This window comes from Lagenorhynchus albirostris, chromosome 5 (genome assembly GCF_949774975.1).
Source record: "Lagenorhynchus albirostris chromosome 5, mLagAlb1.1, whole genome shotgun sequence".
NCBI lineage: Eukaryota > Metazoa > Chordata > Mammalia > Artiodactyla > Delphinidae > Lagenorhynchus > Lagenorhynchus albirostris.
This window is the reverse complement of record NC_083099.1, coordinates 73,368,375-73,391,484: the sequence shown is the minus strand read 5'-3', so window position 1 is coordinate 73,391,484 and position 23,110 is coordinate 73,368,375. Positions and strand designations below refer to the sequence as shown.

Here is a 23,110-nt window from a genome sequence, read left to right as displayed (position 1 = left end):
TTTGCAGCAAAGAGAGGGTTAACGCTCAAGGCAGCTAAAGGAGGAGGAGAACTAGTCTCAGATCCGTCTTCCCCAAGGCAAGGGGCTTCGGGTATTTTGGGGATAAAGAATAAAGAAGCAGGGCGGCCTGAGACGTGGGGAGCGTGGGGGAAAGGTGATTGGAGAAAGGTGTGATAATTGTAGTTCTGCACAGGTGTAACTAAGCCACATGCATCTGCAGCTTGAAAAATGGAGGCTTTAGCACCACCTGCCTCTGCCGGTGGAGTTTTCGGCCCTCTGATGTCAAAAGGTCAGGAGCATGCCCAGAGCTTGAACTAGACACAGCCAACTGCAAATTCCTGGAAAACAACTCCATCAAACATCTTATTGTTTAGGCTTTGTGCTGCTTGGAGGCCTTGTGAGTCTTAAAATGACCTTGATTAGTGAAGGCAGGTGAAATGGATTGACTCATTACCCATGGTTTCAGTGTGAGCTCCCTACTTCTCTGGCAAGGTGGATTTAGGATTCCTGGGGACTTGTAGGCCTATGGTAATAGTAGTTAGCACATATTGAGTACTTACTCTGTACTGGGCACTTGCTAACTGCACTCTGTGTGGGTTATCTCACTCCTTAAGACAACTTTCATATGAGGAAGTATAAGGCTACTTAAGTTGCCCAAGGCCTTACAGAGTGGAATGTGAATACAGGTGTTTGACTCCAGGGCCCACATCCCTAATCACATTTACCCTGACCTTCAAAGCCTCCCTTCCCTGCCACCAACCACTATCATCACTGGGTGTTAGGACAACTGCCTACCATGGAACAAGCTACCTGGATTCCTTGTCCCTATTTTAGAGGGTCTGGGATGCACTCTAAAGGCTATGCTCCAGCTAACAAACCCACGATTAGGAAATCCATTGTATGCATTGATTGTCTCTAATCAGGCTACACAGTTCATCTTGCAATCTAGAAAGCTCGAAGCCCAAGAAGCTTTTAGGCTGGTGATCAGTTTGTACTCTGGCATTCTGATAGTCACTGGATAGGGTGGAGAAGCAAAAGCAGCCTGTCCTCCACTTTCCTAATGGTCAAAGTTCTGATTTGACATTCCATCCTCCAGTCTTCCCATCAGAGGGGCTTCTATTTAATCCTCTCTGAGGCCAGTGTCCCACTCTCCTAATGACAGAGTTCTAATTTGGCATCCTACCCTCCTGTCCTCCCTCTCCCAGACCAGAGGCAACTCACTGGACTCTCCTTTGACCTTGGCAGTGAGGAGCCAGAGGAGCTTGTTCATTCTACTGCCTTGTTTGCCTCATTGGTTTCAATCCCACTCCTTGGTCTCTGGATCTGAATATCAGAGGAGCAGAATGTTAGCCGTCCCCAGCCCAATCCCTTACCCTCCACATAAACAAGCACACTCACAGTTGGGTCTTTTTCTAGACTAGCAGAGACAAAAAGGAAGTGCAGGAAGCAATGAAGCTTCTGGACAAGCTGGCCACTTGGTAAGAAAGGAAGGAAAGCAAGAAATGAAGGCAGTTTATTTTTTGCGGAAGAAGTGTGAAAACTAATTTCCCTCCGTTTTTGTAAAAGGAGCCTGAGAGCAGAGAGAGAGAACTGGGTCCTTTCTGCTCCAGCTAGAGGAGATTTGGATGCCTTCCCGCTTTGTTGGAGAAGCCTCCAGTGTTCGTAGTCAGTGGCTTGTCATCCCACCAGGTACCCTATTACTAAAGAAGCAGACCAAATTCTTCCCACCATCCCCAGTGACAACAATCTCCCAACATACCTTTCAGGCTCTTCTGAGCTTTGTCAGAAAGTGAAGCAGGGAAGTAACTGACTCCACTATCCTGCAGGACAATTCCAAATCACCCCTTGGTGCCACACAAATCTAGATACCAACACTTTACAGACAAATTTGTTACAGGTCATATCACTACAGTCTACACGGACTGCTACACCAACAGCTCCTCCAGGGAATTCTGAGGTTGTGAACCCAACTGGGGAAGAGAAGTCCCGAGAAGCCCAGAGGAATTTGGGACCTTTGAATCTGGGGTGTCTCAAGGTGGCATTTGGTTTTATCTGTTGGGCAGAAAAGCCATCTTTGGCTGCAAAGTAAATAAGTGCTGTCGGGTGCCAGAGATGATGCTAAGCAGTACAGGTAGGAAGATCAATCTGAAGTTCGTAACAAACCAACCAAAACAACAGTGAACTGTCATGAACAGGTACTGTAGAGTTTTAAAGAGGGAAATATCCGAACAGCCAGCTCAGGAGAGAGATCCTTGGCATCTCCTCCCAAGTTGAGTAACATCATTTTAGTAGTTTGAAATCAGCCACGGTAAGAGTATTTACACCACACAAGTCAGAAAACACTACAAATGGGGGCTAGTTTGCCCTTAGAGAACGGGTTGCTAAACATTTACTAGCATGGCGCTGACTTTTCTCTCCCTTGGGGTTGGAGTCCTGAGCAAAGTGTGGCACTAGGACCCAGCAGCAGCCACAGAGCAGCTTGCCTGCGGTGGGTGGAGCTTTAAGATGACCCGAGGCTTTAGCCAGCAGAAGGCGGGACTAGAAAAGCGCTCAGGTTTGGTCGGTTGTATAGGTTTGGCCGCCTGCTCTGTGCTCCTCCAGCATACAGCTCTCAGTGGCCTGGGTGCTTCTTGTTCTCACGAGATGGCAAGGGCGTGAGGAGGGAGAACGAGGACAAGCTTAGTGCCACAGCCCCTCATATTCCCAGCGGACCGGGCGGGGGCGCCCTGTGTTGTGAGGAGCAACACGCCCCGGTCTGATGGCTTCCACCAGGGCGGCAGGTGTGGGTTTGGCCCGGCGTCTGCTCTCCGTCCTGTGAAGGGGATCCAGACAGAAGCTTTGAGCTTGGAGAGTGACCAGACCACATTTAAGGTTTTGTGCTCAAGTGCCACCAGATACTGACTGAGCCTTCTATCTCCATTCCCACTGGGGCCAACTGAGAAGGGAGAACATCTGGGCTTGATCCCTCAAGGGTGAGATGCAGAAACGTTCCATCACCTCTCTCAGGGACAGGAGTAAGAGAGTGGGTGGGCAGAAAAGTTCCAGAACTACTTTTTTTGGTAATAACCAAGCACTGAGACGGTAGGTAGGCCCTGAAGTGCCATTAAATATGCCACACCCACTTCTATGCTTACAGAGCTTTGGGAGAGACATGCCTGTCTGGCCAGGGAACATGTGCTGCAGACCCAGGAATGACACAGTGTTAGCTGGCAGACACCTCAGAGACCTTCTGATCCATTGTACAGACTGGAAAACTGAGGCTGGGTGAGGGGAAGGGGCTCTCTTAAGATTACATAGCCAGTGTGTAGCAGACCAGGGACGAGAACTAACTCCTCTGAATATGAGCTACCTGCTCTTTCTACATCACTACACTGCCTCCTTCCAGGTATCTAGGAAGCCAAAGGGTTGTCATGACAGCAAGAGGTAAGGCATCCTGGAAGGTTTGGGGCGAGTCATTCAGGAAAGTCATTAGGAGATTGTTGTCTCCTTTCACAATCAGGTGCTATTTATATGTTTAAAACATCACAGTGGCTGGAAGGAATAGGGCAGGAACAGGCAGTTTGCGTCATTGATTTCACCAGGTTCTTTGGGGACCTTGGCATCAGGACTGTGACTGGTCAGATCTTTGGTTTTTGAGGGAAGATGGGTGTCAGTTTACCCAGAAGGTGGAGCAGTCAAAAGCTGTGCACAGGAGAGGTGGGGATTCTGGAAGGGAAAGGGAAGGAAGAGAGTCAGGGCTCTGTCCCAGCCCAGCTCTCTACCTAGAAGGTGGAGCAGCACCTTCACCTATGGCTGAGTCTTGGGCAGGGGCTTTTCTGTCATATTGTCAGGCTTCTCCCCCAGCTCCAGGATGTGAAGGCTGAGATGGTACCTCCAAGCCCCACTCAGCAGGGAGGACAGGGCCGGTGGGTCCTCCAGAGTCAAGTGGGGAAAGATGAGTGTCTCACTCTTGAGGGGGAAGCTGCACTTCTTCATGGCAGACCTGGTGGTGCCAGGGGTCACCACAAAAAGGCGGCAGAGCCACGGCCCACCAGCCACGTGGCAGGCTGGTCGTCTGGTGAGGTTGCTGAGGGCTTGGCACAGGAGCTGGTCCTCAGCCCCGCCCATGTCCACCACCTCCACAGGCGAGCCGAGGCCCGGGAGGTGCAGGAGGTGCCGGGGGGGCATGTAGGTGTGGGTGAATAGGAGTGTGTAGTGGGTGGGTACCTGTGGGAGCGCAGGAGCGCGAACCACCTGCTCCAGGTGCCCCAGGCCAGGCACTAGGCCCCCCTGGTGCAGGCAGCCGAAGAAGAGGGCACCCAGGGCATTGAAGAGGACCAGGGTGCCCTTGCAGGGTGCCAGTTGGGTCTGTAGACTACAAAGCAGGACGAGGGGGACCAGGAGGGGGATTAGGAACCGAGCCTCCTGGTGGCTAAAGACAGACAGCAGGGCCAGGGGCATGAAGTAGAGGAGCAGGAGGTGAGACCTGGGGCTGGACTGCAGGCTTCGGGCAGCCAGTGCCCTTGGGAAGCCCATCTGTGTGAAGGCCTGGAGGCAGGCTCGCAGCTGTTGCCACGCGGCCTGCAGGGCGTGGGCATGCAGCACCCCAAAGAGCAGGAAGCCATTGACTGCCAGGTGAGTGAGCCGCATGTGTGTGCCATGCCTCGCCAGGTTTACGGGATCCAGGTTGTAGTACAAGAAGTTGGCAGGTGTAAGGACAAGGGTACTGGGTCTAGATGGACTGGAGAAATAGCAGCTGTCCACAGCCACAAACCCCACTGCTGTGAGGGTCGCCCCTGGGAGCAGCACCAGGGCTTCCTTGGTCAGCGACTTGAAGCTGGGGTTTGTGGCTCCATAAGTACCCCAGAGGAAGAGGGGGACCAGAGCAAAGGCCAGAAAGGTGGGCCGGTTGAAGAAGCCAGCAGCCATGACACCCCCAAGAAGCCAACTGTGCCACGGCGGGCCTGGAGCAGGCTTCTTGGGAGTGCAGCTCCCAGCTACACGGGGGGATACCAGTACCAGCAGCCACGCAAAGAGCAGCCCCTCAATGGCATTGGAGAAGGTCCTTGTGTAGAAGACCAAGGTGACGTAGGAACCAGACAGCAGGACCAGGGCGTTCCAGCGCTCCGCCCCCCAGCGTGGGGCTAGGTGGTACACGGCCAAGTCCAGGGCAAAGGAGAGGGAAGCGAGGAGGAGGCGGGGCCCGACAAGCAGCGCATAGCCGCTCACCGGGCCAGGCCACGGCCCCCACTCTTCCCAGAGCCTGAGCAGCCAGAAGGCGGAGCCAGAGGTCAGCAGTGGGAAGACCACTGTACGGCAGGGGCTGCTGGGGTGAAACTCCCAGGGCCGCGCGGCCTTTATGCCCAGGACGTCCTCTGCAGAGAGAGAAGGAGAGGTGAGCCAGGTCCCAGCGCAGAGGATATTACGGACAAAATCCTAGGATGGCCCCCAAGATTTTCCAGCCCCCTGGTGTACATGCCGGACATAATCCCTGGGACTGGGAAGATGACAGAGTTCACTCCTGTGATTAGGTTACGTCACAGGGGTCAGCTGACCCTAAGATACAGAGATCACCCAGATGTGTGTGACAAAAATCACATGAGCCGTATAAATCAGAGACTTCTCTCCAGCTGGTGGCAGAAGAGGACATCAGAGGTGAGAAGGATTTGCTGGTTGAAAGGTGGAAGGGGCAGTTGGCAAGGCATGTGGGTGGCCTCTGGGAGCTGAGAGCAGCCCGTGGCTTACAGCGAGCAAGGAAATGGGGCTTTAGTTCCATAGCCTCAATGAACTAAATGTGTTCAACAGCAAGAATCGTCTTGGAAGCAGATTTTCTCCCAGAGCTTCCAGACAAGAACTCAGCCCAGCCCATACTATGATACCCTGACCAGAGAGCCCAGGCTGCACTTCTTCTCATTTACAGAACTGTGAGCTGCTGGTTTTAAGCTGCTAGGTCTGTGATGGTTCGTTACACAGCTCACACCTGGGAAGTGAGGTAACAGTGTGTCCTGGACAGGATGTATGAGGAGGAGCAGGGGGAGGCCCCATTCCTCTCCTTGAGTTCTAAAGTCTCCAAAGTCAGAGTCAAAAACGCATCTCCGTGATTATGACTGTTAGCCAGGACAGCCAGTGTGAGAATGGGGGAAGGGAATAAGCAACTGTGGTTATGGTCAAAAGCGACTGGTTTTGTCTATGATTCTTAATGTTTAAAATTAAGAATATACTCATGTAATTAAAATTACTTGCTGCCTGGGGCTAGTCTGTGACTCTGTGCCCCACTGTCCCAGAGCTCTAAGGGGTGGGGGTGAGGAAAATGAACTCTTAATTTTTGCATCTTAGCTCCAAGCTCTACAACATCTCACATTTATTTGATAACACTGCTGGTTGTCTAAGGCTCTTTGCTTCTCCTTATTCTTCTGGCCTTTTGGCAGTTTTTTCCTCTCTGTCAGAAGGTGAAAGGGAAACAGAAAACCTCGGATCAGATCAATCTGGCTGCTTTTTACTGGCTCAGGTTATAAAAAAACGGGGGGGGGGGATTGTGGAAAAATAAACTGGACCTTTCAACTTTAAAAACAAATCCACCTGTTGAGCCCTGTGGCAGAGATAGCTGATATCTCCCCAATCAATATCCATTCCTTCCTTCATCCTTAGTCTCTTTAGCTGGGCATTTGGTCAGATATAAACACTATATTTTTTAGCTTCCATTTGCAGGTACGTGTGGTCACATGATACATTCTGACCAATGGGATGGAATGGGCAAAAAGTATGTGACTTTCAAAATATGCCCTTAGGGCTTCCCTGGTGGCGCAGTGGTTGAGAGTCCGCCTGCCGATGCAGGGGACGCGGGTTCGTGCCCCGGTCCGGGAAGATCCCACATGCCGCGGAGCGGCTGGGCCCGTGAGCCATGGCCACTGAGCCTGCGCGTCCGGAGCCTGGGCTCCACAACGGGAGAGGCCACAACAGTGAGAGGCCCGCGTACTGCAAAAAAAAAAAAAAAATATATATATATATATATATATATATATATATATATGCCCTTAAAGAAAGTAGGCATGCCTAGCTCTCCTCTGGTGGCGGGAAAGACTTGGTGTCAGACCTGATGCCTGGAGCACAAGCAGCCATCTTGAACCATGAGGAGGAAGCCTTGTGACCACAGCATCTGAAAGGCCTCAAGGTTTCCAGCAACCATCTTCATGATGTGTCCTATACCACCTAGAAGTTAAGTTCTAAAAAGTGAGCATTCTAGGTCTGGGTTCCCTCAGCCATCACATGAACCTACAGAAGAAAAGTTTCGTTATTATTTTATGTTACAGCCCTGTGTAAGTTTCCCCAATCACTGGGGAAGCCCAACTCTAAAATCCTTCCACTGAGAAGCCCAAAATAGCTTTTGTTCTGAATGACCCGTACTGTTGTTATAAGCAGGAAGATGTCAAAGAGGCTGGCATTTCATCGGTATCATTTAGAAGGTCAATGTCACCACTCAGGAAGGAGATGCGAAGTCCCCACTCCCAAATTATTATGCCAAAGAGGCTTGTGGATTTACTGCTCATCTGCACAGACATTTTTCTCCCTCCGCACTAAATAGCCAATCAGCTCCTTGACCAGACTTTGCTGCAGCTTATTGTAACCACACATGGGGAGCTTTACCTGCCATGACCTCAGGAGACTGGAAGAACTCATCTGGGTGCACGTAGCCTGTCTGCGGAAGGAGACACCACACCAGGCGGAGCAGGCTGAGGCTGCCCCACAGCACCCTGGCTGCCATCTTCATATCAAATTGCTGCCAGGACACAGGGCCAAGAGCCTAGGATGACTTCAGCTGCTACAGATGCTATTCTGGTTCCACAGACCTGCATCTGAGGAGCATAGCATTTGTTGGTTATTATAAATTATATGTTCAGTTGCCTGAACAAACTCAATATGGGTCTACACACAATAAAAATGTTAGTAATAATAGCTGCTATTTACTAAGTACCTGCTAAATGCCAGGAACTTTACATCCATATCTCAATTAATCCTTTCCACAGTCTGGGGCAGTGGGTCGTATTATCTCCATTTTACAGATGGGGAAACTGAGGCCTCTGTTGAGTAACCTGGTTACTTGCTAACCATATTTGCTAAGTGTCTATATATGGCATTTGCTAAATATTTTTCCTAATATGACATTTTGCTAAGTGTCTAAATATGACATTTGCAGGTAGGAGTAGGGTACCTTCCAAATCTGGGTCTCACAGCCCCATCCTATTCACCAGCTCCTATTCACAAGCAAGCATGGCAGCCTGGCTCTTACACTTCTGAAAACTTAGGAACCTCAATGGATTCCATCCATTTCTTTGCAAAAACGAACTACATTCGACCCCATGGTCTTCAGTCACTCCCTCCAACTTTCACACATCCTGGATCCGACCTTTTGGAAGGTGATGGAAACACTGCTGGGGTTTGAATGTTTGTGCCCACCCCCTCCCCAAATTTATATGTTGAAATTCTAATTCTGAAATTCTAATGGTATCAGGAGGTGGGGCCTTTGGGAGCTGCTTAGGTCATGAGGGTGGAGCCCTCGTGAATGGGATTAGTGTCCTTATAAAAGAGACACAACCCGTTTATAAAAGAGCTCCCTCACCTCTTCCACCATGTGAGGACACAGCAAGAAGTTGCTGGCTATGAACCAGGAAGAAGGCCTTCATTATGCTGGCACCCTGATCTCAGACTTCCGGCCTCCAGAACTGTAAGAAATAAAGTTATGTTGTTTAAAAGCCACCCAGTCTGTGGTATCTTGTTAAAGCAGCCCAAACAGACTCCTCTTGGTGGAGGTTCTCACTCCCTTGACTCAAAGATCAGTGGGAATCTGAGTCCACAGCATGATGGACCTTTTTATCAACACCAGTAAATTATCACGGGTGCATAGAAAAACAAGTCTGACAACGTGTTTGTTACTCCTCCAGAAATACATATGGTCCCCTGACTTCCTGACTTTGATATTTTAAAGCTTGACCATAAACAGCTATTGTTCTCAGGTATGACATCAAGTCGTAACAGAGGAGACAAGACAAAGTGAAGCAACAGAACAGGGATCTGGCAGATGATGACAAGGAGCTTCCTGATACTAAAACCTCCTAGAGCTTAAAAGATACGTTTTGCAGCCTCTGCTCAAACTTTGCAACTGAATTGTGCAGACTATTTTTCCAGAGCCAGTGAATATCCTGACTTTTAGAGTTTTCAGATAGAAGATGAGGCCAAACTTAGCACTGGGAAGCAAAGGTTGAATCTGAATTTTTTTCATTAATAGCCAATTTGATACAGCAGGACAGGACAGGGGTGTGGGGTGGAGATAGGGGTAGGGGCAAAGCACGATACCCATCATACAGGACAAACTTTGCGGTCCTGTAGGCCTGGTTCAGATTCCAACTCTGCCATTAGGAGCTGTGTTACCTTGGACAAGCTGCCTATATCCCTAAACCTCAGATTCCTTATCAGGAAAGTCAGATAATAATATCAAGCTCACAGGGTTGAGGGAGATTTAAGAGCTGATGCGTGGAGGGCACTTAGTATACAGAGTTTGCACGTATAAGTGACCAAAGCTAAAAGCTATTACTACTTTTAGTTGAGGCACAAATAATGATCCATGCTGCTCCAGACACCTAGGTGTTAGTTTGCAACCTTCTTGGGAGCTTCTGAAACTGGCCCCATAGGTGAAGGGCAGGGAGAGACTGAAGAAAGAGGCAAACCACTGCAGATTGGTAGGTGGCAGGTTTAAGAAGCAAGAGAACCTACTTACCAAGCTTGTCTTGGGTGGCTGCAAGATGAACAGATCTCCACACCCGCCTGCCAGAATCCTGAAGTTTATACAGAGGACTGAACTGGGCTCCATCACGTACAACGTCCAGATGGTCTCAGCACCACATGACTATCTCAAAGCTGTGTCCTTGGGCAGCTTCTAGCGTGAGGAAGACAAGCAGAGCACACATTCCAAGGATGGGGAGGTGGTGAGGGGCCTCCAGTTGCCAGGGTCCAGCTCGTGGGTCACATGCTCTCTATGACCTCCTCCAACACTAGGAGATCCTCAAAACCAGCACTTCTACTGACTACGATAATAAACAGGATTTGGTATAGTCCAATTGTCAAGATACATTTATGCATGTGTTTGAAGCTTTTCTCAAGTATAGAACTTTTTTTTCAAGTATGGAACTTTCACTACATGATTAGATTAAAACACCAAATCCATTACACTGATAGGGAACACAGAAACCCAGCCTGCCCCGCCCTGGTGTGAGTCGGTACATAGCAAGCCTGGGTCCTAGTCTGTACTATTTTCCTTCTGCAGCAACAGAGGAGATTCATCCTGTTTAGTGCCCACCATCTATTCCCCCTTTCCAGTTAACAGTAGTCAGAATTCCCACTCAGAACTGTACTCTTCACCCCCATCACCTATTTTCAGCTATGTGGCTTGGGATTTGATCCCATCCCCAACCCAGGTATAGACCCTGAATTGTTTAAGCCAAATAACATTTCCCATCCCACTGGCCACACTAATTGGTTCAGGGTTGGGTGCATGACACGCTGGTCTGATCAGAGGAACTAAGAAAAGTACCGATAAAGGTGCGTCTTGGCCCTTCTCTTCTCTGCCAGGCTTGGTGGGATGAGGCTGCAGGGGTGAGAGGGACATCACTCCTTTGCTGGTATTAATAGTCTCTCCCACCTTTGTAAGTATTCCTCTGTGTTGTGGTGAAAAATGTGTCCTCTGCACCTTCCTGGGGCTGACGAGCAGGTCTTACAGAAGTACTCCACTCTAACATTCCAATCTCATATTCCCTGACTTTGTCTGTATAAATTGGGGAAATCATGCAGTGTTTTTGGTGAATAGCACACCTCTTCCTGCTTTACACTTCACCTTTAGGGACATGCTGGGACTTGAGACTAATTGTAGGTCTAGAAGCAAAGGGAGGGGTGGGAGTGGGTCCTGAGGAGAAACAGCACTGTCTTGCAAAGCAGCTGCTTTGGGGAGGCCATTACAGTTTCCAATGCAGGGTTAATCCCCTCAGATGCCAGTGGAAAGTCTGCTTCTACTGCTCGAAAGGTCTCACCAGAATTGAGGGACTCAACATCCCCATCTCTCTCAGGGTCTTCCCACTTGTCCTCATTCCAACTTTCAGTATCCCATCTCTTCGCAATCAGTGCCCTCACTTTAACAGTAGATACCATTGAGACTGGGAATTCAATTTGCATTATAATTCAGCCACTCACAGAGTGAGATATGGGGTTTGTTTTTCGGCCAGCTTTTGGGTCATTTTATGAGGATTTTGAGCTGGGAATTTAAAGCCTTGAGCTTATCCTTCTCTTTTCCCAATTTGTCCAGCACAGTTAGGAACTACCAGCCAATCTCATTATACTATTTAGTTTGACTAAAATGTTCGAAGGTCACCCAGGAAATTTCCCTGGTGGTCCAGTGGTTAGGACTCAGCGCATTCACTGCTGAGGGCCTAGGTTCAATCCCTAGTCGGGGAACTAAGATCCCACAAATCTCGTGGCATTGCCAAAAAAAAAAAAAGTTCAAAGGTCATCCAAACCCTTGCCTGGAGTATCCAATGGCAATATTTTTCATATCTCTAATATCATCACTCCATGGACTACCAGTACCCTCTTTACCACTTGAAATAGAGTCATTTGTGCCTTTAAATCTAATCAGACTACAGAAACAGTTCCAGCAAATCCAGGACCTATTCAGGAAACTTATCCTTAAGATTCTCTTCCTCTAGAACCACCTCCAGGACCAAAATCTGTCAGTCAGAGAAAGAGAATCAGTAGGAGACCTATATTAAGAAGATTTATTGCAAGGAATTGGCTTATGCATTTGTGGGGCTGGCTAGGTAAGTCCGAAATCTGCAGGGTAGGTCACTGGGAAGGGCAGGCAGCAACTTTTGGGCAGGAGCTGAAGCTGCAGTCCACAGTGGGAGTTTCTTCTTATTCAGGAAAGCCTTAGCTCTGCTCTGAAGGCCTTTCAACTGATTACAACAGGTCCATACAGATTATTATTAGAATAATCCCCCTTACCTAAAATCAAGTGATTATGGACTTTCATGCATCTATAAAATACCTTCACAGCAACACTTAGTGTTTGACTGAATAACTGGGAACTCTAGCCTACACAAACTGACACAAAAAACTGACCATCACACCCTAAATAATTCAGTGTTTGTAACTGTTTGAATTTTAGATCAATGGGATAATTCTTTATGTAACTCACTGATGATTTGCTTTTTTCCCCCAATGTTCTGATAATGGTATTCACCATATTGTTCTCTGTAGCTGCAGTTCCTTTCATTGCTATACGGGCTATACGGTATTCCCCTGGGTGAATATACTGAAGCTTATTTACTTACCCTTCTACTGTTGTTTATCAGCTAGGTTACCTCCAGGGGGTTACAAGATTTTTCTTTTTTATTCATAACAAAGAAAAATAAACTGCTATAGGAATAAAGACGCAGACCTCCTAGAGAACGGACTTGAGGTTATGGGGAGGGGGAAGGGTGAGCTGTGACAGGGCGAGAGAGAGTCATGGACATATACACACTAACAAACGTAGTAAGGTAGATAGCTAGTGGGAAGCAGCCGCATGGCACAGGGATATTGGCTTGGTGCTTTGTGACAGCCTGGAGGGGTGGGATAGGGAGGGTGGGAGGGAGGGAGACGCAAGAGGGAAGAGATATGGGAACATATGTTTATGTATGACTGATTCACTTTGTTATAAAGCAGAAACTAACACACCATTGTAAAGCAATTATACCCCAATAAAGATGTTAAAAAAATAAAATAAAATAAACTGCTATAAACATTAGTATTCAAGAGTTCTCTGAAGTACATACCTAGAAATGGAATTCCTGAGTCATAGGGTATGCATAGTTTTTTATTTTATTTTTTAAAAAATTTCTCAGTTTTTAATTTCTAATATGGTAAATAGCTACAGCTCACATAAACAAAAGCTCTTTGGGGTCCTCAATAAATTTTTAATGGGATCTTGATACTAAAATGTTTAATATAAGCTGGGTGAGGGAATAAATGCCCATTCAAAAAGAGAAAGTCAAATCCCATTATCAAGAGAATAAGAAGGATGTATTTAAAATTCAAATGAAGAAATCAATGCTGTAGTTAAAGGAAGAAAGAATTCAGAAATAAACAAAGATATTTTCAGTAAGATTAAGAAAAAAGGTGTTTTAGGCAAAAGATCCATATGGGTATGCCACTTTTAACTTCAGATAAGGCCAACTGTTTTCCAAAGGTTGCTACCAGCTAGCAGATAGTGTAGTGCCCCTGTTTCATATGCTCACTTATACTTGGTATTGTCTGACGTTTTGATTTTGTGACTCTCATAGGTATTAACATGCATTTCCTTGATTACTAATATGGTTAAACACCTTTCCTTTTCCTTTTTTGGCTGCGCCTCGAGGCATGCGGGATCTTAGTTCCCCGACCAGGGATCGAACCTGTGTCCCCTGCAGTGGAAGCACAGAGTCCTAACCACTGGACTGCCTGGGAACTCCCGAACACCTTTTCAAAAATTTGTGAAATGTTTCTTCTGTGGAATTCCTTTTGAAACACTGGCTGTCTATCTTTTTCTTACTCCGTATAGGAATTCTTTATATAGTCTTTATATTTATTGCATGACAAATATCCTTTTCTAGTTTGTGGCTTGTATCCTTAACTCATTTCTATTCCTAATATTGGTTACTTGTGCCTTCTTTTTGTTTCTTGATCATTGTCACCAGAATTTTGTCAATTTTATGAATATTTAAAAAAAATCAACTTCTGGCTTTGTTCATCTTCTTTTAAAACCTTTTTCTTATCTATAGTTTTTTTTCTTCCTTTTACTTTTTGGGGTGTTATTTTGATTGGACACTTAGCTCATTAATTTTGAGACTTTAACTTTTGAGCTTATTAATTTTTGAGCTTTTCTATGAGAAATATTTAAGGTTATATATTTCTCTAAATACTATATTAACTGCATCCCACAGGTTTTGTTATGTAATATTTTCATCAGCTCTTGTTTCTAAATATTTTCTAATTCCATTGTAATTTCTTCCTTGACTAATGCTTCATGGCTGAAGCAGTTGATTTTTTGATTAAGACTTTATTTTTTGGACTTCCCTGGTGGTGCAGTGGTTAAGAATCCACCTGCCAATGCAGGGGATATGGGTTCGATCCTTGGTCCGGGAAGATCCCACATGCCACGGAGCAACTAAGTCTGTGTTCCACAACTACTGAGCCCACGTGCTGCAACTACCAGAGCCCGTGCTCCGCAACAAGAGAAGCCACTGCAATGAGAAGTCCGTGCACCGCGATGAAGAGTAGCCCCGGCTCAACTAGAGAAAGCCTGCGCACAGCAACGAAGACTCTACACAGCCATAAATTAAAAAAAAAAAAATTAATTAAAAAGAAAGACTTTATTTTTTTTATAGCAGTTTTAGGTTCACTGCAAAATTGAGAAGAAGATATAGAAGTTTCCCACATATACTCAACCCCTACACATGCATAGCCTCTCCCATTATCAATATCCCCTGCCAGAGTGGTACAGTTGTTACAACTGATGAACCTACATCTACACATCATTGTCACCCAAAGTCTACCGTTTCCATTACTGTTTACTCTTGGTGTTGTACATTATACGGGTTTGGACAAATGTTTAATGACATGTATCCACCATTATAGTATTATACAGAGTATTTTCACTGCCTTAAAAAACTTCTGTGCTCTGCCTATTCATGCCCTCACCCCCAGCATTTAATTTTTAATGGTCCAGTTTTGTAGATATTCCACGGATGCTTGAAAATACCATATATTGGATAGTTATTGGATATGGAGTTCTATAGATGCTCATTAGATCATGCTTGTTAATTGTGTTCCTCAAATCTTTTATGTCCTTTATGATTATCTACTGCTTATTCACAGAAAATCACAGAAATGTGTGTTGAAATAGCTCATGAGATAGTGGTCTTGACTAATTTTCCATGTAATTTTGTCATTTCAGCTCATTTTTGAAGCTATATCATTATTTTTTTTTAATTGTTATACCGTATTAGAAAATTGAATATTTTATCATTATACAGTTATCTTTTTATCTCTAATAAGTTTTTTCCCTTAAAGTATTTTGTCTCCTATAGCTATATGACCTTTCTTTTATTTAGTATTTACCTAGTACATCATTTTCCACCCTTTTACTTTCAAACTTTCTGTACACTTATACTTTCATATGTCTCTTGTAAAGAACAAGTAGCTGGATTTTGTTTACCCGGTCTGACAATGTTTGTCTTTAAAATGCAGCTTTATTTCAAAATATTTAAATTTAGTGCAATTATTGATATATTTATTTCTTCCATCTTATACTGTGTTTTCTTTTTTCATGCCTTTCTATCTTTTGTTTCTCTCTCCTTTCTTGCCTTCTTTTGGATTGGTTTTTATTTTCTTCATTCCTTTTTCTCTAACACTTTGGAAGTTATACTCGATTTCTATTATGTTATAAAATGCAGTACATTATTTAATGTTTTAATATTTAGTATAGTATGTGCTATGGTTTTACTATGATGATTCTGAGTGTGATTTTTCTTTAATCATAGTCGGAATTTCTTTGTCTCCTTGACTCTGTGGATTAGGGTCCTTTGTCATCTATAGAAAGCAAAATCCTCCATTATATTTTCAAATATTGCCTCTTCCCTCATCTTTACTCTCTCTCTAGAATTATGACTGAATGTATGATACATCTTCTTGGTCTATCTTCCATGTCTTTTAAACTTCTATTTTATATTTTCCATCTCTCTGCCTCTCCTCTGTTCTATCTTCCATGTCCCTAATCATCCTTTCAGCTGTATCTAATCAGCTGTTAAACTTATCTATTGAATTTTAAATTTCGATTTGTCATTTCTAGGAGTTGTTTGATTTTTTTCTACATCTGCTTCCTCTTTTGTCATATTTTCAAGGCTCTCTCTTTTTTTTTTTTTTTTTTGCGGTACACAGGCCTCTCACTGTTGTGGCCTCTCCCGTTGCGGAGCACAGGCTCCGGATGCGCAGGCTCAGCAGCCATGGCTCACGGGCCCAGCCGCTCCGCGGCACGTGGGATCTTCCCAGACCGGGGCACGAACCTGTGTCCCCTGCATCGGCAGGCGGACTCTCAACCACTGTGTCACCAGCGAAGCCCGAGGCTCTCTTTTATTTACTATATTATATTAAGGGTACTTATTTGATATGCTAGATCTGATAATTCCAACATCTAAAGTTTTTCTGGGGTCCAAATTCTCAGGGAAACTGCCTTTCTTGGATTCTGATGCTAATTGAATTGGGGTAGGGCAATCTCCCCTGAGAGTCTGTATCCATGAGCTTACCCTCATATAGGTTTTCAGCATGAATTCACATGATTAGGCACTACCTCCCCCAAAAGAAAAAAATCCCTGGAGCCAATAATGCGATTAAAAATGATCCCACACTTAACAATGCACATACAGTTATATATATATATTAGGTTGGCACAAGAAATAGCCATGTTCTATACTACCCAAAGCAATCCACAGATTTAATGTGATCCCTAACAAAATACCCATGACATTTTTCACAGAACCAGAACAAATAATCCTAAAATTTATATGGAAGCACAAAAGACCCAGAATTGCCACAGCAATCCTGAGGAGAAAGAACAAAACTGGAGGCATAACCCTCCAAGACTTCAGAGAATACTACAAAGCTGCAATAGTGAACACAGCATGGTATCGGCACAAAAACAGACATATAGATCAATGGAACAGAATAGAGCCCAGAAGTAAACCCAACACCTGTGGTTAATTAACCATCAAAAAAGGAGGCAAGAATATACAATGGAGAAAAGACAGTCTCTTCAGCAAGTGGTGTTGGGAAAGTTGGGACAGCCTCATGTAAGTCAATGAAGTTAGAACAAACCCTCACACCATACACAAAAATAAACTCAAACTGGCTTAAAGACTTGGGACTTCCCTGGTGGTCCAGTGGTAAAGAATCCGCCTTCCAGTGCAGGGGAGCTGGGGCTATGGGCTGCCTCCTTTGAGGCACACAGACATCCAGAGGAGAGGGCTTACCCTAACAACATCAGGTTCTGTTAACAAGGAGGAAGTGAGACAGAGCATCAGCTGTGTAGCTGCGTCATGTGTGTGGCTGCCATGATGCCAGGCTCTGATTGATGGCTTTCCTCCTTCTTCTCTGACCATTTCTTCTTAGGCGCCTCTTCCTCTGTCCACTCCTGAAATGTCAGTGCTCCCTTCTCATCAACCACACTCTTTGGGTCATCTTATTTATTCTCATGGTTTCAATTTCCTTTTGACAACATCATAAATTGTTTCTTTTCTGAGCTTCAGATTTACTGATAATAATAATGAATATAAACAATAATAGAATTGCCATTTTTAGATACCTATTGCGTCCCAGGCACAGTACATTATCTCATTTTACTCTCATCGCAACCCTATAATTCTATTCTTATCCCTATCCTATAGATGAAAGAATAGGTTTAGAGAGATCAAGTTTTTTGCTCAAGGTAACTGAATGAGTAGGCTAATGAACGTAGGAGTTGGACCCCGTCTGTTTGACTCCAGAACCCTGATCTACTTCCTGTTGGGCTTCTGCGCCTCCCTCTAACACGGGGCAGCCGAAAAGAACGCATCATTTCCCCATGACCCAGCCTTACCCCCATGTTCTCTGCAGCAGTGAGGGAACTAGTTTATCCAGTTATTCAGTTCAGAGACCCAGGGGTCATCTGCCATCTTCACGCCTTTTTAAAAATTTTTTAAATTTATTTAATTAATTAATTTATTTTGCCTTCATTGGGTCTTTGTTGCTGCACGCAGGCTTTCTCTAGTTGCAGCGAGCGGGGGCTACTCTTCATTGCGGTGTGCAGCCTTCTCATTACAGTGGCTTCTCTTGTTGCGGAGCACAGGCTCTAGGCGTGCGGGCTTCAGTAGTTGTGGCGCACAGGCTTAGTTGCTCCGCAGCATGTGGGATCTTCCCGGACCAGGGCTCCAACCCGTGTCCCCTGTATTGGCAGGTGGATTCTTAACCACTGCGCCACCAGGGAAGCCCCATCTTCACACCTTTTATGTGACACTAACTTTGCTTCCTAATCATCCTTTGAGTCCAGCACTTGTTCTTCATCCTTCACTGTCACTACCTAAGTCCAGGTCCACTGTGACCGGGGTACATGTTGCCTGAGATTCCTCAGCCATAGGAGTGGCTGTGCAGGGATTTTAGATGGCTGGAGCCCCTGGGTTGGTTGCTCCTAGCTGCAAGCAGCCCTCTCCTTTATTACCCCAGTGTGTCATACAAAAGGAATCATTTTCTGTGTGTGCATAATGAGAAAAACATCCAGAAGCAAGATCTAGAGTACATGGCAGTCACCTCTCTGCTTTCCCTCCCCCCGACCTGCACCCACCCTCCTAACCGCTGCCAGAGAGAGAGTGCATTTCTTTCCTGTATAAAACCTCGGGGTGGGGGGTCAGCCACTCACCACCCTCAGGCCCAAGTCCACATTCCTGACTGTGACTTCCATGGCTCTCTCCAAGGCCCCCAGCATCCTCTCCAGCCTCCACTCTCACCCCTTTGTGTACAGAGCCTGGTGCTCCAGAAACAGTACGTTTTCCTGTAGTCTCCTCCTCTATTCTTTGCTCACATTGCTTCCTTTGTGGGATATGCTTATAATGTGGAGGTTAAGACAAGCTTTGGCATCGAGTAGACCCGGTTTCAAATCCTTGCTCTGTCAAGGTGAAAGAGCACTTAATCTCTCAACTCCAATGTATAATTTCTCTGTAAAATGAGTATAACCTACTTCAGGGCTGTTGTGAAGATGGATTAAACAAACTGCCTGGACCCCCAAGAAGCTCTCCCTGACCCCATTTTGGCAGCACCCTGTGCCAGGACTTGCACTGGGCTGTGCACCAACCACGGGTACCGTCTGATTGCTTCTCTGTGCTGTCTGAGGACTCCCAGTTCTGGGAGCCATTCGTATCCATCTCAGCGCCTTGAGCCCACCTGCATGGGACCACTGCGGGGCTAGGGTCAAGGATAGAGTCGGGGATCCCTGGAGGAGGTGGCAACGTAGCGGGGCATTGAGCTTAACAAATGTGGGAGCTCTTCAGAAGGAGACCCCCGCTGCTCAACCAGCGTCTGGCTCCCCAGGCTAAGGCCACGCTGGAGGAGTGGTCCCGCTGGGTGTTCTAGGGGGGTGGAGCCAACAGCATGGGGCAGGGCAACTACTCACCTAAACCCAATCAGTATGCAAGCCTGCTCATTTATGCCTATAAGCTCACTGAGCTGCCCAGCGGGGATCCAAATCCTGCAGATCCCACATCCTCCGGTGTCTGCAAGGACGAGGGAACGAGAGGCTTTGGCGTAAAGGGATAGCGCCCAGGGCTGTGGAGATTCGACTGTGGAGCAGGGGAGGGGTTGACGATAACCACAGACAGGGGCATCCAGCGCGCGCGCGCACGCGCGCTCGAGTGCGGGAGATGTCAGAGCTCAGGCAGCAGGGAGAGACCATCTCAGTGGCAGGGGTAGAGAGAAGCAGAAACCACTACGCCGGGCGCGGCTTGGGATGGGTGGGAAGGAAGGTGGGGAAGAGATCACTGTCAGTGGAGCGAGAGGACGGGAAGGTTGGGCAGAGACACTTGTCTTTCTCGCTGAGTCAGAGGGCCAGGGCTGGCTCTTGGTGCCCACATTTCTCTGCCGCCCACTGTGTGCGTAGCATCGTGTCCTGGAGACACAACTGTGAATGAGCATGGTCCAAGGAACGTCTTTACCTTCAAACTTAAACTTCTTCCTGACAAAACTGCAGGGTCGTTGCTTTATGGGAAAGGGCGGCGGGCCCAAGGTTCAGTCCCTTTTCTGGATCTAGTCAGTATTCGGTGCAGGTTTTAAAGACTGCATGGGAGGAAGTGCTGGAGAAGGGGGCCCCTGCGCAGCAGCCAAAGGCGTCTTCTCTGGCTCAAAACGCGCCAGGACCATGTCCCTCAAGGGCAAGGTCTTGTTCCAAACTCCGGGGTCCATCCCAGGGGCAGAGAGTGAGAGTGGCTTCCCTGAGTCCATTTTCCTGTTTGGTGTTGCATTTCATCCTCACCTCGACCCAGAGCGCGGCAGTAAACCCTGCAGGGCGCCCCATCGTGGAAGCATTGCTATGTGTGTCCCTGGTGCCTCCTTCTCTGGCTACCCAAACGGGCCCATGTTTATCCTTTGATTAACAGAGAATGCAACACACGGCATTAAACATACATAAGGGAGAGTGGAAGAGAGTAAGGTATTTCCACTAACTAGCATACATCATTTAACCATCTGTGACCTCGAGGTTCCCACCTGGAAAATGGGAACTCGGCTCTGTAGCAGGGAGTTTCCAGGTGTTAATGATTTCGACAGTGGTTCCCAGTTTCCCGAGGTGAAGGCGTCGGGGGAGAAGGTACGGTGGGGTATGTCCTCCTTAAGGAAAACTGTCCTCGTCATATCGTGCATCCCACGCAAAGGCTGGGACAGCCACCAACCAGAGCGCCACAGGGTCGCCTGGAGCAGCCTTGGTGACAGGGCTTTGGCTCTTGTCTGTGCCCCCATGTGACTCCTGGTCAGGGAGGCCATCCTCTCACCTTTCGAGAGGACAGGCCTGGCCCAAAGGGCACCCCATGAGACCGGAAGTGGCGATTCTTCTCCGGTACATGCGGACCTGTGCTCACAGGTTTCGGGCTCAGCACTTTGCAGCGTCTTTTGGCTTCATCTTCACAGGGACCCTGGGAGGTAGCATTATATTCCCATTTTATAGACGGGGAAAGTGAGGCTCAGTAAAGTTACGGAACCACCCAACAACACGGTAGTAGGAGAGGATTCAAGTCTAGGTCTCTGTCTGGGTCCAAAGCTAGCGCTCGAAAGTGGAGGATACCCACAGCCTCCCTTCCCCTTCCCAAGAAAACTGCGAGCTTCCTGTCTCCCCTAGATTGGGGCCGGTCAGTGCTCAGAGCCGGCGGATCCCGGTTTGAGGAAAGTTGCCCCCGAAAATGTGGAGGCCAAAGGTCCCTTGCTTGCCTCCTGAGTCTAGCTTCTGCTGGTCTCTGGGCAGCTAGCAAAGGTAAGAATGGAAACAATCGCCTTCCTCCCTGACCTTCCCTCCTTCCCCCTTGACCCCCATCAACTCTTCCCGAGCTGCTTGGGCGACTCACCGAGCGCTGCTCCGAGCTGCACCTGACCCGCTGGCGGCTTCCGGCCCCGCTAGAGCGCGCACAGGGGGTAGGTCCAGAGCCGCCCGAACAAGGGGCTGGAGCCGGGTGGCTTGTCCTCAGCGCGGCCGCCTCTGTCCGGTCTAGGGAATTAGGCAAGCCACGCAGTGCGCCAGGAGGGGCGGAGGTGTGGAGGAGAGGGCTGGAGACCAGCGCACCGGCGGGCGGGGCCGCCCAAGGCGTCCCTCGCGGTTCCAGCGAGGTGGGGGGAAGATGGAGGGTCCCCGGTGGCCCTTGGGCCGTGGCACGCCGGGCAGCGGCTGGTCTCTCCCCTCCCCCACTTCCAGCCCTTCCCCTTAGCAGCCCCCTCCTTGGCGAGCCACGCCTGGTGAGCCGACTTTTTAGCACGCGGGGCAATTAAGCAGAACATTTCTAGGCCATACTTCTTTGTCATTCAAAAGAAAAATTTCTGAGTTCTCTGTGGGTGGGGCTTGCTACGGCTTAGATGACCTGCTCTGTTGGTGGAGCAGGTCAGGGAGGACAGGCTCTGCGGGCCTGGTTTGGCAAGCCGCGCCGAAGACACAGGGTCGGTTTCACCCGGACGCAGCTCCTTCTCTGCAGCCGCCGCCGCCGCCGCAGCGCACTGCACCCTGGAAAGAGTGCAGCGGCGGGCGCCGCTTCCCCCCTCTGCATTCCACAAGTGGGGGACAGGTCACTAGCCCAGGGTTGCCCGACAGCCGGGACCGGAGGAGGTCACTGTGTGCCCGGGAGCCCAGGCTCCCTTCCCCGACGCGAGGCCCGCCGAGCCCGCCGCTCCTGGTCCCTCCGTGGGGTGACCGACCCCCCACTCGCGGGCTCCATGACGGAGCTCGGTGCGCCACTGGGGGGCTCGTAGCCTCCCGGGTCCCTCTGGGGTCCCTCTGGCTCCCCGGGGCTGTCGACGGATTGTGGTGGCCAGCGACTACTGCCCCCTAGCGCCGGAGTGTTTCACTAAGCCTGCCGGGGGAGGCTGACTTGGCCTAGAGGAGAGACTCCTGCCCTCTGTGCCCAAAAGTTTTTTGGAAGGTCTTAAGCAGAGTCCCTTCACCTGTATTCCCTTTCATGCTGCACAGCAGCCCTCACATTAAAAAACAACAAAACAGCCCCTACCTACTTTACTGAGATATTATGTACATACAGTAAATACCAGATGTTTGAAGTACTGAATAAAGTATAGACAAGGGCTCATTTCCCCCACTCTGGCCCAGCTGGAAGGTGCTGTCTGCCCCTCCCTTGGGTCCCCTGCCCCCTGGGGATCTTCATCTCTCTACTTGCCAGGGCCGGGCTTTGTCACCCTTCAGTTTCCTTGTATCTAACTGAAGTCTTTCCTGCTTGAGCCTACGTTTTTAATCAAAGGGATACATGGGCGCAGCTAAAAGAGTTCAGACGGATATACAAAGCTTACATGAGAAGCAGCAGCCTGGTATGAGAGCCCTTCCTAAGCCTGAAGGTGTAACCACGTAACCCCGAGGCCTTCTCTTCTCTGGTCAGGGTCCCCTTCTTCCAGTCCTCCAGTCCCCCCTGCTCTTCCTTTGTCCCCCCTCCTCGTTCATCTTCCTCCTCCTTGTCAACATCTGAAATCAGGACTAGACTCTAGGTAACTGAAAGACGGCTGCAGAGCCTGTGCTGGAACTGTCTTCAGTTCCTCCTCTCTCTGCCCTGGGCCCACATGGAGCGGGACAAAATTCTCAGATGGTGCAGGCTCCAGAACAGCTGAGGTCCTGGCTCAGGTCCTCCTGTGGTTTTTCTAGCTCACAAGTCATAGGTCAGTTGTAGCAACACTGTTTCCCGTCTCATCCGGGGTCTAGAAGCAGCTGGGATGGGGAGTCAGCACCTGGGTAATGACCTGGCTCTGCCACAAACTAGACAGATGTGTGACCCTGGGCAGGCTGATTCCTTTG

General features: G+C 48.1%; 1 protein-coding gene across 2 annotated transcripts; it reads right to left on the bottom strand.

Annotated features, from left to right (window-relative positions):
* Window positions 1-1,505: 1,505 nt before the first annotated feature.
* Window positions 1,506-21,344, bottom strand: PIGZ (phosphatidylinositol glycan anchor biosynthesis class Z). Of its 2 annotated transcripts, XM_060150354.1 has the most exons (5): window positions 21,174-21,344; window positions 9,752-9,910; window positions 8,597-8,699; window positions 7,624-7,832; window positions 1,506-5,354 (listed from the first exon to the last, which is right to left on the bottom strand). In XM_060150354.1, exons 4-5 carry the CDS (start codon window positions 7,745-7,747, stop codon window positions 3,787-3,789), a joined length of 1,692 nt encoding a protein of 563 aa, XP_060006337.1. In that variant the 5' UTR covers window positions 7,748-7,832; window positions 8,597-8,699; window positions 9,752-9,910; window positions 21,174-21,344; the 3' UTR covers window positions 1,506-3,786. The 2 variants fall into 2 exon arrangements, with proteins under 2 accessions (XP_060006337.1, XP_060006338.1); XM_060150355.1 differs by lacking the exon at window positions 8,597-8,699.
* Window positions 21,345-23,110: the final 1,766 nt, after the last annotated feature.

Bases quoted from the DNA above. Each gene is read 5' to 3' on its own strand.
- PIGZ (XM_060150354.1), bottom strand. From the start codon at position 7,747: ATGAAGATGGCAGCCAGGGTGCTGTGGGGCAGCCTCAGCCTGCTCCGC. The intron at 5,355-7,623 runs GTAAAGCTCCCC...CTCTCTCTGCAG, and splicing joins GTCTCCTGAGGTCATGGCAG to AGGACGTCCTGGGCATAAAG.